General features: G+C 46.7%; 3 protein-coding genes across 4 annotated transcripts in view; 2 read left to right on the top strand and 1 right to left on the bottom strand.

The window, feature by feature from the left end:
• NMNAT1 (nicotinamide nucleotide adenylyltransferase 1) overlaps nt 1–1,288 on the bottom strand; it is a 7,651-nt gene extending 6,363 nt beyond the window's left edge. The window contains exon 1 of the mRNA XM_084274713.1: nt 1,192–1,288. The gene's annotated coding sequence lies outside the window, so the exon portion shown is untranslated. The remainder of the gene's footprint in view (nt 1–1,191) is intronic.
• LZIC (leucine zipper and CTNNBIP1 domain containing) lies at nt 931–13,739 on the top strand. 2 transcript variants are annotated; one of them, XR_014617825.1, is made up of 9 exons: nt 931–971; nt 1,659–1,803; nt 2,842–2,977; nt 4,059–4,157; nt 4,837–4,932; nt 6,643–6,724; nt 8,134–8,196; nt 11,683–11,900; nt 13,356–13,739. XR_014617825.1 is itself a non-coding variant. In XM_084274715.1 (7 exons), exons 2-7 carry the CDS (start codon nt 1,703–1,705, stop codon nt 8,190–8,192), a joined length of 573 nt encoding a protein of 190 aa, XP_084130841.1. In that variant the 5' UTR covers nt 931–971; nt 1,659–1,702; the 3' UTR covers nt 8,193–8,539. The 2 variants fall into 2 exon arrangements, 1 of the variants encoding a protein (XP_084130841.1); XM_084274715.1 differs by lacking the exons at nt 11,683–11,900; nt 13,356–13,739 and having other exon boundaries at nt 8,134–8,539.
• A 2,733-nt stretch (nt 13,740–16,472) lies between these two features.
• The window catches only part of CTNNBIP1 (catenin beta interacting protein 1), a 30,441-nt gene continuing 28,803 nt past the window's right edge, over nt 16,473–18,110 (top strand). The window contains exon 1 of the mRNA XM_084274672.1: nt 16,473–16,586. The gene's annotated coding sequence lies outside the window, so the exon portion shown is untranslated. The remainder of the gene's footprint in view (nt 16,587–18,110) is intronic.

The following is an 18,110-nucleotide window of genomic DNA, read 5'->3' on the forward strand; positions in this document are numbered from 1 at the left end:
TGGATCTGAACCCCAACCCCTGTGCTGCTGTGACTGGGTGCACGCTCTGGCCAGTCTCATAGAATCACAGAGGGTTGGAAAAGGCCCTTTAGATCAGCGAGTCCAACCCCAGCCTAACCCTGCCCAGCCCACCTCTAGATCCTGTCCTGAAGCACTTCATCCACAGGCCTTTTAAACCCCTCCAGGGATGGGGACCCCCCCACCTCCCTGGGCTGCCTGGCAACCCTTTCGGACAGTAAATCCTTCCCAATCTCTGAGCAACTTCTCCCCCAGGGCATCCATCCCCTCTGTGTTTACTGAGCACCCCAATATATCCACAGAGTGTTTACGGAGCGAGGCCGGGTGCTGAGCTCAGGGTGTCACAGAATCACAAGCTTGGGAAAGACATTTAAGATCATCGAGTCCAACTGTCCCTGTCCTGTGCTAAACCAGCTCCCTGAGCACCTCATCTCCCCTCTGTTAAACACCCCCAGGGCTGGGGACTCAGCCCCTCCCTGGGCAGCCTGTGCCACGTCCCCACAACTCTGCCAGGGAAGAACTTTCCCCTCCCGGCAGCTTGAGCCCATTGCCCCTTGTCCCATCCCCTGTCCCCTGGCTGGAGAGACCCTCGCCCACCCCTCCACACCCTCCTGGCAGGGCAGGGGAGGAGGGGAGAAGGGCTCCCCTCAGCCTCCTCTTCTCCAGGCCTAACACAGCGCGCCCGCTGCTGGAACTTCCCTCGCTACGCGCTCCGGCGCCTCGCGCCCACCTCCGCGCCCGCCTGAGTCCCGCCGACCCCCCTGGGCCCCGCCGAGCCCCCTCTCCCCCCCGGCCCGGCCGCGCTTACCGCCAGCCCCGCGCCCACGGGCCGCGCTGGGCGGTGCAGCGGCGGCTCCAGCCCATTGGCCCGGGCGCGCCGGAAGCGGCGGCAGGCGGAGGCGGCCCGTTGCCCTTGGGTTAGCGCGGCCTGCCCCGCGCCCGGCCTGCCCCAGGTGAGGCGGCGGGGTGGGCCCGGGAGGCGGCGGGTGGGCGGGGAGGGCGGCCGCGGCCTCTTCCCGCGGGAGCGGGGCAGGGGAGACCGGCCGCTGCGGGGGTGAAAGAGCGAGAGGCCGCGGGGATGGGCAGCGGGCCTCGGGTGGCGCTCGGCTTCCTCCCGGCTTCTCCTTCCCCCCCTTCACCCGCCGCCCCGTTCGCGCTCCCCTCGCTCCCTACCAGCCGGGAAGGGCGGTCGCGCTTCCCGCTCGGTGCGCCGGAGCTCGGTGTGCCGGAGCGGGGCCCTGGAGCTGCCCGTTCCTCCTTTGGGGAGCCCGAAATTCCGCCCGGGCGCTCCGGTTTCCGCTCAGGTTCACGTGGGAGGGGTTTGCCTGCCCCGGGCACCCTCTCCCGGGGGTTGGCCTTTGAGGAGCTCCCCAGGGGGGCAGCCGAAGCTCTCGCTTCACGCCGCGGCGCCTCGTTACTCCCATAACCGCTGCTTGGGTTCGTCTGCCCGTGTTTTTAATGCGCTGTGGCCGCTTATTACCTCAGCAAACCGCCTCTTGCTGCAGCGAGCACAGCCCTGCCAGCCCAGCATCGCCCTTGCGCGGGTCCCTGGGGCTGCAGCGTAATTGGGTTGGCAGCTGGAGCACTGAAAATCATCCACTTCGCCTCGGTGGGCAGCGGTAAAACGGCCTTTCTCCTAGGTGGGTCATGTAACGGCTTAAAAACCTTCCTGAGAAAAGAGAAAATGGCTTCGAGGGGGACGACGGAGACCAGTAAGCTGAAGCAGAACTTGGAAGAGCAGTTGGATAGGTTAATGCAGCAGCTCCAGGACCTGGAGGAGTGCAGGTAACAAAAACCAGGTGCTTTCCTCTTAGGCACTGGTGTTTTCTTGAAGCGTTTGGCAGGAGAAAGCGATGCCTCTCTAAAAAGAACCTTTCAGGGCTTTGGTTTTGTCTTTTGCCGTTGGCTTTCTTTTGTTCCCAGGTACGTAGGGTGTTTGTGGTAGTAAAAATAATAGCTAAAAGATGTTATTCTTGTTAAGATTGTTCTCTTTGTCTTGAGGAAAATGGGGGCAGGAATGCCCCCTGATGCTTTATTTTGGCATTTTATTTTTCAGTGTGACTTCTGAAAGCTCTTTACAGTGTTCACAGCTTTGGCAGGGCTTTTTTGATAGCAGTTACTTGCTTTTTGTTCTGTTTTGTCTTACAACAAAGGGTGTTTGGGATCATTGGGGTTTTTTTTTTAGTTTGATGCTTTCATGCCATCTGTTTCATGCAATTTGGTGTTTGGTTTTTGTGGCTAATAACACTTTGAGGTGGACCAAATTCCCCAGGAAAAGGTTTTTTTTCTGTTTTGGTACTTGCCCTTAAACACTTTCTGTGGTTTGAGATGCTTTTTCTGACTATAATTCTAACTTTTCCAAGCAGTGTTTGTTGGGGGTTTCTTTTCCCCAAGAACAATTATAACTGCTCAGGGTTGATAATGCCCTCCTTTGAAGAGCAGGATCAGTTATTCCTAAAGAACTTGACAGTTTTGAGGTGAGGAGATTGGCTTTTCAGGTAACTTGGTTCACCTTTGAAGCAAGATAATCTCACTGCATGTTGTTGAAATACAAAATAGAGGTGTAAGTACTGTGCCAGAAGTTGAGCATTGCACAGTTGTCAGGGCCTTTTTAGTGACTCCATAGGAGGTGGTGTAAGACCAGGAAATATGTATGTGTTAGCTAAATAAAGGAGGGCTAGGGTGGAGTGATCTGGCTTGGTGTGAATGTGCTCACTGCTCTGTGAGGCAACGTGCTTCGTGGTAGCCCCTGATGCCCTTTCCTCCACCTCACGTCTCAGGTTTAGCCCTGTGAATTAACATGTCTTGTTGGATCCTCTTTAGAGAGGACCTAGATGCAGATGAGTATGAAGAGACCAAAAAAGAAACCCTAGAGCAGCTGAGTGAGATCAATGACTCCCTGAAGAAGATCATGTCTGGAGATATGACTCTGGTGGACGAGCTCAGTGGGATGCAACTGGTAAGGATGACGTGCTGCTAAGAGTAGCTCATGTGCTGCCTGGACTCAGGGAAACAGAAAATAGGTACAAGTGGTTCCTTATAATCATTAGGTGGATGTGAAAGCTGAATCTCTGTGCCTGATGCTTTTATGGTTTAATATAAGTGTATGTTTAAAAACTTGGTTAGGCCTCTTCATTGTAAAAGGACAAAACCCACTGAAGAATTGTACCTGTTAGCACAGTAGAGAAAACTGGGGGGTTGCAGGGACTGAATTTATCAGGTCTGCAACATTCAGAAGTAACAGGAGATCATACAAATTAGTTTAAGAGGCCTGGGGAACAACCCAGGGTAATGTGTATGTTGTGAGAAATAAAGTTCATGCCTGTTTGTTAGCGTTTCCTGTGCTCTCACTGCTGACTTGTGTTTCAAAGATTGACACCAGCCTGTGTGAAGAGGCTCTGGGAGCGACTTTCTAGGAGCTTTTAAGTTCTTTTAGTGAACCAGTCTCATTTTATGCTGACTTACAAACTTTTCATCCACTTGTTCTCTTTTCACATGCTCAGTTAGAGCATTATTTGCTCCTTTTGAGCTCTATGCTTTAGGGTTTTGTTTCTGGAGAGGTCATGATTTGTCCACACATAACTGGTGAGACTTAATCATAATGGTTTTAATGCTCCACAAAGGATTTTGAGTAGCAGTGGGAGATTTACCTCATGGTTTCCATTCTGCTTCCCCTTACAAGAGCTGTAATCACCAGTGTGGGCATTAAAACTGCTAAAGATAGCACAGCACATCCACTTGTGATGTGCTAATATCAGGAAGATGTTGGGAGCTATTAGAAATGAAGACTGGGCTGTAATGAAAAGCTTCACAGCTCTTTCTCAGTGTGGCTGCACTAATCAGTGGATTTTTCAAGCTCTGTGTGAAGGTCATAAGCTTTTTCATCTTGCTTCCATGGTTATGCAGAAATAGGAGAGGATCTTTGTATCAGATGATGCTGAGGATACTAATGATGCTTTCCAGCCTTCATTACTCATGTCATGCCAGCTGTAGCCTGTGACTGCTCTTAGTTCTGGTCACTCTTGCTCTTTTCCTTGTAGGCAATACAAGCAGCCATCAGCCAAGCCTTTAAAACCCCAGAAGTAATTAGAATGTTTGCAAAGAAGCAACCAAGACAATTGAGGACAAGGTTGGCAGAGGTGAGGGTTTCTGTTTTACTGTAAAAAAACACTGTTTGTTTGAGCTAGACTGATTGAAGTATGTAATGATTGTGAAGGAAGTATGTAATGATTGTGAGGAGAGCACTGAGTGGGTTAGAAAGCTTGGTGGCAGCAGCATAAGGAGATAGGAAAGTTCTCTTTCAGAATCTGTTTTGGTTTAGTTCGTTCAGGTAATGGGGACAGCAATGTGTATTATTTGAATTATCTTCTCCCTTGCTGCTTCAAAACAAGAATGTGGTTAACAAGTGGTGAAGTGAGTATAACTGCAAATAGAACATTTGAAGAGAATGAGTCTGTAAGGGGGGCTGGAAGGTCCACTTGAGGCTTCAGAGATCAAAACTGAACTCGAGATCCAGATCAAGTGAGATGAAATGTGATTCCTCCATGCCTTTGTGAGTCCATAGGTTTGAGTGAATAGCAGTTTATGATTAAAGGAGGTTTAAGTTTGGAGAATCAAGAATGCTAAAGTTGGATGCAAAGAGTATTTGCAGAATGGTTGGAAGAACTTCACAGCCTTTTATTAAATTCTAGGTATCCCTGCCCCTTACTTCCATGGGTACCAGGCTTACTGATGATATTTTTAGGCTGTTGCATTGAGTGAAACTAATGGGAAGCTTGTGTATTCTGATTTATGTTCCCCCAACTCCCCTGTGTGCAGATGGACAGAGACCTAATGGTTGGGAAGCTGGGGAGAGACCTCTACACGCAGCAGAAAGTGGAGATCCTGACTGCCCTCCGAAAGCTGGGTGAGGAGGTGAGGTCTGGGTGTGATCCTCTGGTGAAGAGAAAACTCTGTATGTTGAAGAGGAACTTGAAATCATTCAAAAAAGTAACTACAATGACCAAACCATAGAATGCAGCTTGCTTTTGTAGTGCATCAACATGCTTCCATTTTCATGAGAAGCTTTTTGAACCAGTCACTACTGGATGGATATCAAATAGTATCATACACTTCATGTAACACTGTTTCTACTTTAAAATGCTTTCTTTGGTGGGTCATACAAATGAGTCACATATAAGTTAGTACAAGCTGATGGTGTTTATAAAAGCTACAAAAGAAGGCCTTTGCTGGCTGACTACCACCTATCTCCCTGGCAAGAACTAGCCAAGGCTTTGGGCATACATTGTGCTTTACTTAGGTCTGTCTTTGGTGATAATACCAACCTCTTAATTGGAAAGATGAGTGAGGAACAGGTTGTTTCCCCAAGGAGTAAGTACCTCGGTGGCAGAGCAATCCCTGACTTTTACCAGTAGAGGGAGGAAGAGAAGTTGTTATTTATTTGTTGATGGTAGATAAGGAAGGTTGCTGAGTGTCTTTGTACTTCACCTTTCTTAGGAAAAGCTCAAGTGCCCTACATATTAGCAAATGCTTTGCCTCAGAATGTTGTTGTTGCTTGACTGTCAGAGGAAAAAGTTTAGGAAATAGGTTAAGCAGCTCATTAAGACTGTGAACTGAATGCATGAAGGTGTCAAATCCTCCTGGTGTGAGCTCCTTGGGTCACTTCAGGCAAGCTGCTTCACCACACTTTGACATAGTCTCTTTGCTTTTCAAATGATCAGTAACCTACTTCACAGAGGACTTGCTGGGGTAGGAAGTAGCTTCAGATCTGTTCTGAACATGCAAAATGGTGATAAACACTACATGTTCTCTGCTCAATACCATGGAATGTTAAGTAGTTTGATGCTTTCTTGCAAAGGTGGGTAACTAATGCTTTTTCCTTCATTCCCACATAATTCTCAATGATTTTTATTTATTCTCTGATTTTTATTTGTTTAATAAATAAACTGACGCAAACCCTGTGGACAGTGACACTTACCTGCCTTTAATTAGGACCTGAGGCTACTAAATGAGTTAGTTTTAACTAAGAATATCTGAACCTTCCAAATGTAGGTTAGTACTTCATTATTGTAAATATTTTATGGGCATCTGTCAGGAGGCATCAGAGCAGATAGGCAAGAGCAAAAGACACATGTGCAAATGTCACTTGAAAGGAAGAGACCCATTTCTAGGTCACTGCCTCTGAACAAGGCCAAAGCTGGTAGTGACTGTGTGCTTTTGCTTTCCTCAGTAGGTGATTGAAGCAAGCTTAGATCTTAGCTCATTACTACGTTATGAAAATTGACATCCTTTGCATAGTGTTGCGACTCTTCATCAACAATTATCACTGGAGGGGTCTGCTTGAAACTGGGGTGTGTGTAGAGGGGTGTCTGATGTTGCATGTGCTGCCCTTCCTGGGCTGGCAGGTGACATTGAGGCAAAGATAAATAAGCCAGTGACTGGGGGGTAGCTTGCATCTCACTCTGTCTTTTTGTACGGTGCTGCCACCTGCAAACGGCACATGGAGAGTGGCTGTAGCACACCCTGTGGTTTGTGTATATGCCCACGTAGGTGGTGGGCATGGCAGTGGTGGGAATCTGCCCAGTTAAGGCACCCAGTTCCCAGCTGTGGCCTCTTTTGCTTTAGCTCACTGCAGAGGATGAGGCATTCTTGTCAGCAAATGCTGGTACAGCTCTGAGCCAGTTCGAGAGAGTCTCCACCGACCTCGGTAAGTTCTCATTCTCATCACTTCCAGTTTCTTGCCTCACTGAACTCTGGTTAATAGAAATACCTGTGATTCCCCCATGGAAGAGAAGATACAAACAGAAGATTCGTGTATGTTTTTCTGTGGTGTTAACAATGAAACTCTGATACGCTATCTGTGAGGAAAGAAGTAATGCAGCAAAGAAACCCAGGGCTGGATGTCTGTAAAATGCTGAGTGTTGCCCACGGTGCTGTAGGCTTGAATGGTCTGTGTCAAGCAGAAATACTGCTCTACCATTAAGCACAGATCTCTTTTGCATTCATGACTCTCTTCAGGAGAGCCTTTTCCTCTGCTTGATGCAGAGAATTTGACAGTTATTGGCACATTGTGGAAATACAGCTTTAAAGCCACCTTCTTGCTGTAACTGTCATGACTCTAATCACACTAACAAGAGCAAAAGTTCAGTTACAGTGTGAAGTAAGCACGAGGGTTCATTGTGGCATTGCAGTTAGAGCAGTGATGAAAGAACTATGAATGGCAGGAACGTGCCAGACTGTGTCAGGGTACAAATAAACTGTCTCTGTGACCTACCTTTCAGTACTCCTGAGGGTGTCAGCAAGGTGAGAACCTGTTGTTGGAAGGAGTACTTGGTGAGAAGCTCTCTGTGTGTGGTGGGGTGACCTTGCTTGGTCACCAGGTGCCCACAAAGCTGCTCTCTCCTCCTCCCTCCTCAGCAGTGTGTTAAAAGCTCATGGGTTTTCTCTATTAAACATAAAAGCATTTTAATAGAGAAAAGCAAAAGCTGTGTGCAGAAGTGAAGGAAGACAGACAGATTGATGCTCTCCTGCCCATCAGCAGGTGATGTCCATCTGCTTTGAGAAGTGGGGCCTCAGCATGTGTAGCAGTTCCTTTGGGAGACAAATGCCTTCCTACCAACCCCTCCACCTCCTCCTTTCTCCTAGCTTTTATTGCCAAGTGTGGTTCATGCAGCATGGACTGTTCCTCTGGTCAGTAGGGGTCAGCTGTCCTGGCTGTATCCCTCCCAAACTCTTGCCAACCCCAAGCCTACAGGTCTTTGGGGACAAGACTGCTGGATGCTGAGCGGTACCCAAACACTGGTGTGTTATCAACACCATTTGAGCTACAACTGCAAAGCATGACAACTATGAGACTGCTGTGGGGAAGGTGAGCTCCATCCCAGCCAGACCCAATGCAACAAGGCTGGTTTCAGACCTGCCAAGTCAGGATGCCTTCTTTTCTTTTAAAAGATATTTTATTTATCATTTTTAAATTAGCTTCAGTGTTCTAGTTTTCAGAAACGTAGGTTTGATTGCTTTTGATCTCAAATGTTTTGCTTGATTTAAATTGTATATAAGGAAAGTCAATGCTTTCTGCTAATACTTACTGCAATTATTTGCTTTCCCCTCTTACAGGATCAGGAGACAAAGTCTTTGCTCTAGCAAGTTTTGAAGTAGAAAAGGCAAAACAGTGAAGAGGTGCGTGAGGCTTGTGTCTCTCCAGATGGACTTCTGTCATCCTGCATTTGGGTTTTCTGTTTTTTAACATTCTGACAGTAAAAAAAGAGAAACAAACCCAGGAAAAAAAATACCCCAAACTCTAAACCTCTTGGGTTCTTAACCAGAAGATATGAAGTAAACAGCCTTAAGTGCACTTTAGAACCTCGGTGTCTGTACCCCTTAGTAATATAAGCTCTGAGGCTGAACACTAAGTGGTGCTCTAAAAACAGAAGCATGGTGTGACTCTCTTTGGAATGAATTGGCTAGTTTGAATTCTTCTGAACTTGTATTTGCCTAACTATTAAAACTTAATCTTTTTGCATGTGGTTGTAGCAAGCAGATCTTTTCCAGAAGCAATCCTAATGAGTGAGTGGGGGGTTGGTTGTTTTTTTTAGGGTGCTGCTTCACCTTGCTCTCGAGTTGTCTTAATTATTGTCTGGCCTCCCTACTAAGCAGCTTGTACTGAGAAGGGGTTGAAGCTTTGAAAAAAAAAAATTGATGTGGTTTATTTGAAATGCCATCTTTCTACAAACTGTTTGCAGAAGAACCCAAATGAGACTGGATGCTGATCGCTGGCCCTTAGCTGCTTGTTTGCTGTGGGCATGAATGAGTGCCATTGTGTCCTGGCCTGGAGTGACAAACAATTGGAGCCCTGTAGGGAGCTTCTGGAGTAATTTAACCTCCTGTATTGAAATGACAGGGAATGGCTACAAAACGGCAATGAGGAGCCCTTTCTGTGACCTCCTAGTTTAGCTCTGGGTGAATAACTACACGCTGCCCTTATTTCCCAGTGTCTCTGGGGTGGCATGACATAGTTTGCAAGTAGAAACAAGTTTTAAAAGGCTGAGGGTGGTGGGGAGAACTCTCCTGGAGTGATGGGTGCAAGTGTTGCTCACTGTGTTTATCAGATGGTGCAGAGGGGAGGGTCTGGGAAGTTAGAATACCAAATAATCACAGGGTGTAGGAGGATTTAAAATCTTAGAGTGTTGAGTTTTTAGCTTTGAATGAGGAGAAACTACTTGGAACTCCAGATGTGTGTTTAACTCCCTTGTCATTTTTAAATTGATTTTTTTAAATCAATATTAGGGATCATAATTCACACTTAATTCAGTACTCGTTAGTGTCTTGTCTGAGAGGAGCAGAAGCCTGTTCCCCTTCTTATTTTACCACTAGCTAAAGAAAAGTGCAGCTCCTTTTACAGCTTCTAGCTGTAAAGAAAAAAAACTTGGGGAAAAAAACCCTCATGCCCAAAAAAGTAACTTAGTGTAAAAAAGTAATTTCCCTCCCAGTGCAAACCCAGCTCAAACATGAGGTTTTGAGTCCTTTGGACTGTGTGTTTTAGCAGGGAGTTAGTTCTTCCTTTCTCTGGAGAACTTCAGAAGCAGAGGAAGTGTTCTGGAGTCTCAGTGGCAGAAGTGGCCTTTGGCTGGGAGCGTGTTGACGTCCGGCACCCCCCAGAGAAAGTGTGACTTGCCAGTCACAGGCACAGCCAGTTCCCCTTCCCATAAGGTGGGGCAGAGATGTATCAAGAGAAGGAAGCTCTCATTTTAAACTCCATGAATGATCTGCTTTTTCTAAGTGATAAATTGATTTGTTTCTTTAAATGGAACTACAGTAGCCAAGTACCACTTCGTTTGTGTATCTTCAGGACAAATGTTTTCTGCTGGTTTTAGTGATTATCTTTTTGGCAATGAGTCTTAAGTTTCAGGCATGCTTCTGAGCTGATCTGGGAAGTGTGACAGCTGCCATCGCAGGAAGTCTGTTGCTGGAGAGAAAAGGATGGTGATAACACTGGGAAGATCAGAAGAATCCCTAGGGTAGAAGTGATCCTGTTTCCATCTTGTTAGTGTTTTGAATTATAAAAACTAGGAAATACGTGTACTGAGAGGATGATTCTGGATACTTTTAGAATTAGCAGTGGTTTATAATCCAGTTTTTAAACCCAAATGTTGTGTAGATTCAGTTCCAGATTGTGGTGGCATAAATGTTTTTGGCAGCAGTGGAGTTGGGACTGTGTTTAGCAGCAGTGAAGGTGAGTGGCTGTTTTGAGGAATCCTGTGTTAAATGGAGTCAAACATCCATGTTTTAGTATCTCTCATATATATATATATATATATATTAGTCTTTTATAGCCAGACTTGAGCTTCAGTGAGAACTGCCATTAAATTGAGTAGAGTGGAAATAGTCTTACATTGAGTTAGCCTCCTGCAATGTTCATCTCTGTGTCTCACAGTAGTGCTTGGAGACTAAGTGGGCAGTGTAGACTGTTAACAGAAAATGAACATGATCAGCAGGCTGGGAAGCATGCCATGTGAGGACAGGTTGAAAGGACTGGGTTCATTCAGCCTTGAGAAAAGCAGGCTTAGGGGAGACCTCCCCACCGTGTTCCAGTGTTTAAAGAAGGTAGAGACTCCCTTTTTGTAAGGAGCCCCATGGAAAAGATGAGGAGGAACAGGTATGAGTTACTCCTGGGGAGATGCTGATTGGGCACAAGAGGAAAAATTTTCCTCAAGTAGAACAATCAGCCATTGGAATCATCTCCCCTGGAAAGTGGTGGATTCCCCAATGCTGGGTGCTTAAGATTCAGCTGGATGGGGTGCTGGGCCACCTTGTCTAGGCAGTGCTTTGGCCAAGAGAGGTTGGACCAGATGAACCTTGAGGTCCCTTCCAACCAGGTGTTGTGCTACCTTAGACTGCACTTACAGGGCACAAATACCCTACAAATAATCAGGCTTGTCTAGTAGTAAACTAGGATTGGAGTAAACCAGAAAATGTAGATTTTAGAGTATTACTTAGCTTCAGCAGACATCCTTTTGACCCCATGGATTTTAGGATACACTGTAGGGATGGTATTTATTTCTTTCACTGATGAAACTTTATTCTCTTTAAGGAGCTTTTATTCACATGGGGTCTTTTGTCCTTTAGATCAGAACTGTTTTCCTGTCTGGGGCACTGTTATGTTCTCTGACAGAGGCGGATGGCAGCTTTATAGCCCAGAGTATCTTATTAAAAGGCATTATTAGACAGTCTGAAATTATTGACAACAAAACAGTCCCTGGGGACTGTAGCTGCTGCCTTTTCCTTTCTGCTCATTACTGGTGCTAAGTAACTTCTCCCCCACGCTCCCCAACCTGCTTGCAGCATTAGTATGTAAATTAAATCTCTCAGCATTCCCACAGTTCACAGTAAGTTTACAGTACAATAATACAAAAATCTCTTTTGCCTTGCAGTTTGAGAGGTATAGGTTTCCAGGAGAAACTCCTTTCTTTTATTTTTTAATTGATTTACTACTATTTCAGGATTTTTTTAAAGCTTCTGTACTGCTGGCAGTCGTAGAATTCCTGTTAAATTAAATCCTTGACTGAAAATCTTTTTTACATCGTGCTGCTCCTGCTCTTGAAAAGATCTCTTGTGATTTAGATGGACAAAGATGAGATTGACAGCAATGACCTGTATTATTGCCAGATTCAGTATGCCAGGCCAGCCCTCCCTTCTCAGAAGCTGTGAAGGGTCGGAAAGCATAGCTGAAACCCAGAGCCTGGCTGTGTCCTGCAGGATGCCCTGACTATAAATCGACTTTAACAAGGAGGCTGTTGCCAATATGAAGCTATTCAAGTGTTGACCCAAGCAAATAATTACTAAAGTAACCTACTCGAGGCAGTCAGATTCATTTCAGAAGCATGGTAAGTTTAATTGGTGTGCTGTGCTAAATATTCTGCCAGATAATCCTGGGATGCACCTTCACTGGTATCTCAAATGTTTCTGCAAGGGCTGGAAAAAAATAAATCCATCAGCTATTAATTAGAATAATCACTTGTTTAAATGAAAATTGGTAATGAAAGAACAACTCCTCAGTGAAGGGATGGTTTTGTGGTTAACTTACAAGCTGGTGATGTTTGAGTTCCATGCCCAGTTCAGCATTAGACCCACTTGTTCCCTTTCTCTCCTGGAGTAAAATACAGATTGTGATAGTGGGATATCGAGTGCTGTGGAGTTGTTATTGATCATACGCTGCTTTGAAGATTAAAAGTGCTTTGTTTTTGTTTATCATTTTACATCTGAGCTAATTATAAAGTACAGTAGCTTTAAACACATCAGCAAAAGTTGCCCAGGGTTCTTTTTGGCCACCTTCCTTTTTAATCTTCTTTACTATAGGGTGAATCTAGTGATTGTACTGATCTAAAAGGAAAAAGTGTTAGAGAGAAAATGGAAGCTTCAAATGCTCCCTGTCTCTTTCTTCTGTCTTTGTCTCCTGGTATTATATCCCTTCTTTGATCTTGAATGGAAAAGTAGCAAGTTCTCTTTGTCTTAAAGGAAAAATACACTGTTTCTTAAGAGATCCCTTAGTTCATGATGTTACCTTGCCTGTTAAAATCAAATTGATTTGATGGAGAGTTCTCTATTAATGATATTCTACTGACCAGCATTTAAACCTGTATCATTAGTGGTTGGAATGGTAGCTAAATTAAAATATAACCATTTGGTTTTGCTTCCAGTATGGCCAATCCCATCCTATATAAGGGCAAATAGGGGTTTTTTACATTGTAAAGAAATAAAATCAGCCTGCAGGCATCTTTTAGTTCTGGTTTTAAATTGCCCTCAACCAGTTGTGGGCAGGGAAGTCAACTCAATTGTCTGCTCAGCTACCCATGAGAGGAACAGAAGTGCTTGTGCTGGAGTTTTTTCTCTGGTAGTCATGTAAAATGTGACACCTTGACTTGCTATGAGATTTTAGGGGGTTTTAACTTTACTTTAATAGTGTTTTATGCCTGTGAGGGTGAGGGGAGAATCACTGGATTTTATGTTGTCTAAGGTTTCTCTCCCATAACTTTAAATAGCCAAGCTTCTCACCTTGGTCAAGCAGGAGCTGCTGATGTTCTGAGCGTCTGAAAAGATGGTATGTGACATTGCTGGGATAAATAAAAATGTTTCAGAATAAGTAGTCTCTAAAATAATGTTTTACAAGAGAAAATACACAAGGTTAGTGGATATAACCACATGTAAAGCATTTCCATGTAGTACACTGATATAATTTTAACACACACAAATGTGTTAATGATATAACTAATGGCAGATGTCTTTTTTTTTCAAACAAGTTCTAATCATGGATATCTCTCTTTATCTTGCTATCATAATAGTTGGCTGCTTGATAATGTTTAGGATCTTGTTTTCCAACGTGCCTCCAAAAAACAGGTCAGTAATAATCACAGATGCCCTGGAAGCTGTCAGGCAGAGCCACCTGCAGATCCTGCGGACAGGAGTGTTGATGTCTGGGTGAATATCTTTCCTTTTGATTGTCCAGTTAATGTCCTTGTAAGGTGAAGGTTGAATTTTAAATTCCGTGATGTCATAAAAGAGCGTGCTTTGCAACTTTGTAAATACTGAATTTAATCTGGGAACACCTCTGGTTTTGAATAAAATATGCACCTGGGTTTTCTTACCATACAATGTTGAGTCTGCATTAACTAACAACAAAAAATGTTGTCTCAGTTGTGGGGGTTTTTTTAAATACTAAAGGGCTTTTTTGTTCATCTCAAATATCTCTGCGTACCTCCTCACTGCACAGTCTGTAGAAACATTAAATACTCTAATGCAGATGAACTACATCTTTAATTTTCTAGTGCTGCTCTAATGTATGCAAGTTGTGCTCAGTCATGGAAATTTCAACTGTTGTGACTCCACGTAATCTGTTGTAGAGTCCCAAGGATCCAAAGGGTTGATTAGTTTATCTGCATTTAATTTACAGAAAGCACTTGAACTGTTTCTGCATCAGAGGGTGGTTTTGATGGATTGGAATTGTCAGACTAACGCTGAAATAGAAAAGTTTATAGAAAAGAAATAATAAATAGAAAAGAAAAAAGGTTCCAAACTAAAAATTCCCTTCTTGGGTACCATCTGCATCTTTGAGAGAAACAAGAGTTTTCATCATTGTTGCATGTGGTTAAATCAGATGGGTAATGAAAGCAGGGCTTGTGTGTACAGATGCTGCTGGGAGACCTTAATGAGAGGGAGATGGCAGCAAATACAGAGGGACTGGGAGGGTGGGCGCAGCTGCACTGTAAAGGAATCCTAAATGAATTTCAATGCTGATTAAGAAAGAACTGGAGATCAGAGGAGGACAGAGTGAATGGAGAAAGTCTGTCCAAGTCAAGCAGGGTGTTGGTGGAGGTTTCATCAAGTCCTGCTGTACCAGAGTGAACAGCAGCCTTGTTAAAGAGGAGAAATCAGAAGCTGATCTGAGGTTAGATGCTTACAAAACAGTATCCTCCTTCATACAATACTTGTAGACTGTTAGAAGGGCTTAACCTTTAGAGAGTTAAACTCCCTAACGGTCCCCTCCTGATGACAGGCTGTGGTGTTGCTCCCTTTTTGTGGTTGGGACAAGCAGGGTGAGAATTGGTATGATAATTGTTTTGCTCAAGTGCAGTGCACTTGTGTCTTCTGTTTATTTTGTGAAGGTCTGTGCATGCCCAGGAGAGATGGACAGTATTTTACTAGGAGTTAAGAGGTCTCTTGAGCTTCTATTGCATCTTATGACGATGAAAGTGGCTACTACAATGGAAGATGTCACCTTGCTCGATAGTTAACCGTCTCTGTAATCTTGATGGTAAGAAGCTAAGGTGAGGCAATAGCTGAGCTGGACACAGTGTTTTAAGAAAATAAATCTAAAATTCTAGATGTATTCTATTTATTTAGGTAGAGGAAGCCTTACAGAATCTCTGCTAAAACTCTTTCTGCAGAAAGGCAGGATGTTAGATTGATGCTAGAGAAGCTTGCATTGCACTGTTGTACAGTCAGCCAGCTAAATTAGACAATACTTAGTCATAAAATGGTGTTTTGCCCAGGATGTTATCAGTAGGAAAATCCACACTATTGCAAAGATGCAAATGATTGCTTAATTATACGCTCCTACCAGCATAAGATGCTTTTAGATCTTTCCCTCAGACTCATGTACCGCGCTAATTAACAGTAATCCAACTGGAGGATCCCAGAGCAATGCTGCTGCATCTTCTTTTTACCAGCTTACGCTGGAGCTCTTATGTTCTTTTCTTAAATAATTAATAATCATTACTGCCTGCTGTGCTGTGGGTATGTGCTAGTGATCTCGGATCCCAGCATATTTGCACCATTCCTGTTCCTGTCAGCAGCTTGGGTTTGCTCTTTGCAGAGGCTTTCATGTTAAGGCCTTCATTAACTGGCGGTGGGGTATGGATTGCAGCGGCAGTGGGCTTTGATGTCCTTAAACAGCAAGCTGTTAAAGGAAGTGCCACCTATTTCATTACTGTGGCTATTTTTTAAAATCCAATTAAGTTAAATACCAAATAGAAAACAGGCTCATTTCACTAAAGAACACTTAGCACACAGGGCACTTCTGTCTTCAGGAGTTTTATGCCTGTTTTGTTGAACCCCCAGTGCAGGTTCTGGAAACTGGAATGCAGATGAGTGATGGAGCAGGGGGGGGGATGAACCCATGACACCTTCTGTCATCTTTTTTTTTTGCTTTTTATAATTAATTTCTCTCTGTTCAGCGTGGTTTTACCCTGCTTCAGCCTCTCCAGGCTTTGGTTTTATGGCTTTGCACCTTCATTCCAGGGGAAACGTTCCCAGAAATGCCCAATTAGCCGGGATTACACTGTAAACTTTGCGGGGCATCGCTGAGGAGAGGTCGCGTAGGCCCGTTTAACGCCCAGGTCGAGCTGGGCTGGAGGGAAGGCGGGAACTCCCGGGGCAGAGCCAGACCCGAAGGATGTTCAGGTAAAGGCTCCCGCGTACCCCCTCCCCGCCCTCCCAGTGTATCGTGATATCGCGATAGAGCCCCTCTATCATTATAGAGGGAGACCCCCGCGTCCCTGCAGCGGGGTCCCGCCCCTCCCGCCTCAGCGGGGTCCCGCCCCTCCCGCCTCAGCGGGGTCCCGCCCCTCCCGCCTCAGCGGGGTCCCGCCCCTCCCGCCTCAGCGGGGTCCCGCCCCTCCCGCCTCAGCGGGGTCCCGCCCCTCCCGCCTCAGCGGGGTCCCGCCCCTCCCGCCTCAGCGGGGTCCCGCCCCTCCCGCCTCAGCGGGGTCCCTCCCTCGTCCCGCCCCTTCCCCGCCGCGCCCCGCCCCTTCCTCCCGGCCGGCTCTCGGGTGCTGCCTGCGGCGTCGCCGCTGCCCTGGGCGCCGGGACGCGGCGGGTCCCTCCCCCGGAGCCGCCCAGGCACCTCCCTCCCTGTCTCCTTCCCTCCCTCCCGCCCGCCTCGGGCCGCCGCGGTGAGTCACGACAGAGGAGGCGGCCGCTCGGCTCGGCTCCACTCGCCCGTCCGCCCGCGCCCGGCTGCCGCCGCCGCCGCCCGTGCCGCAGGACCGCCGGGGCCGCCCCGGCCCCGCACGCAGGTGAGCGCGGCTGCCCTTTGTGCGCGGCTCCCGGCCGGGAACAAAGGCGTTCGGCCGGGCCGGGATCGCCTCTCCGCCGGCCCCGGGCCTCCCCGCCTCCCCTCCGCTCCCCTTCTCCTCCCTCCGGGTCCGGCTCCCGCACCCCCTCCCCGTCCCGGCGCGGATCCCGCCTCAGGGCCGCGGCCTCTGACCTCCCCCGGGCGCGGCGGAGGGGCCGTGGGCGCTGGCAGGCCCGTGGCCCCGTAGCGCAGGTACGGGAGGTGCCTTTTTAATCTCCTGGCATCATCCCTTACGTCATGTGGCACCCAGTTCCACGGCGGCCGTGTCCCACCCCAGCAATGGCTGCATTTCTGTGGCAGGTGAAGCCGTCCCCACCTCAAGCCGCTTCAGGTTGGCTGGAGCCGTCGGGAGGGCAGGTGTCACATCCCTGGGCAATAAAACCCAGTGCCTGGACACCCCTACACCCCCCCTCCCCATGCTTGTCCTGGGGAGAGTGCGTGTTGCTGCTCAGCACCCCGGAACGCCAGTGGGAGAAACCCTTCTTGGCCAGCACGGGTTGGAGGGCATCGCCTGGGGGTGATTCCTCCTGCCTCGGCTAAAAACTGTCTTCCAAGAGCATCTGCAGCAGCGCTCCCGAACTTCCAGCGTAGTGCGAGGATGGACGGTGTTTGTTGGCAGGCGATAGTGCCGTATCTCTTGGGAAGGTAACACCAGAGAGGAGTGGAGCAGCGTGTTTTCCAAATCAGAACGCGTTGGTCCTGCAGAAAGCAGATGAGAGGTGATAGTAGTTTCTGTTTGAACACCCTGATGTGCTTCATCGGGGTGCGTTTGCCTTCCAGGCTTGCGTTCGCTTTCTCCTCCAGAAGAGAGTATGTTTTGCCCTGTTGTGTGTCATCTTTTTATTTGATCTACTTATTTTTTCCTCATCTTGGCATGTTGAATGAAATAAGCGTTGATGCTCTGCGGGATGAGAGCAAGGAGCTCTGCAGATGCAGTGGGGTTAAATAAAACCAACCCCAAACACACCACCAGCTCCAAAACCCAAGGGATGTTGGAGGCAGGTTAGGTAGGAGTTGGCTCCGGTGTGGCCATTGGTGTGTCTTCTGTGTGTTTTAAGCATGTGATAAAAGATGTTGTACAGAATATAAAGTTTTATATTTAGATTTTGTTGGGTGCTGAGCTCGCAAGCTGTCAGCTGCCTTTGCCCTTGGTGATTTTTGGAGCTTGTGTAAGATGTGCAGTAGCCTGAGAAGGGGAGATGCTATGTAAATTGTGAAAAGAGAGGCTGTGCTACTGGCTACAGGGGGGTTATTTTGGAAATACAGGTGCTTAAGGTGAGAGGGCATAAAGCTACGTGTTACTCCTTATTATAAACACAGGCTTATTATTGGTATAAAAGCCACTGTCTGCCTTGAGAAGCAGATTCAGGGGGGAAATGGAGGCAGGTGTATTTGAGATGTGTTGGAGTTGCTTCCCTTTGCCTTTGGGGAAAAAGAGCATCATGCCTTTTATTGCATCTTGGGC

This window comes from Gallinula chloropus, assembly GCF_964237585.1.
Source record: "Gallinula chloropus genome assembly, chromosome: 23".
NCBI lineage: Eukaryota > Metazoa > Chordata > Aves > Gruiformes > Rallidae > Gallinula > Gallinula chloropus.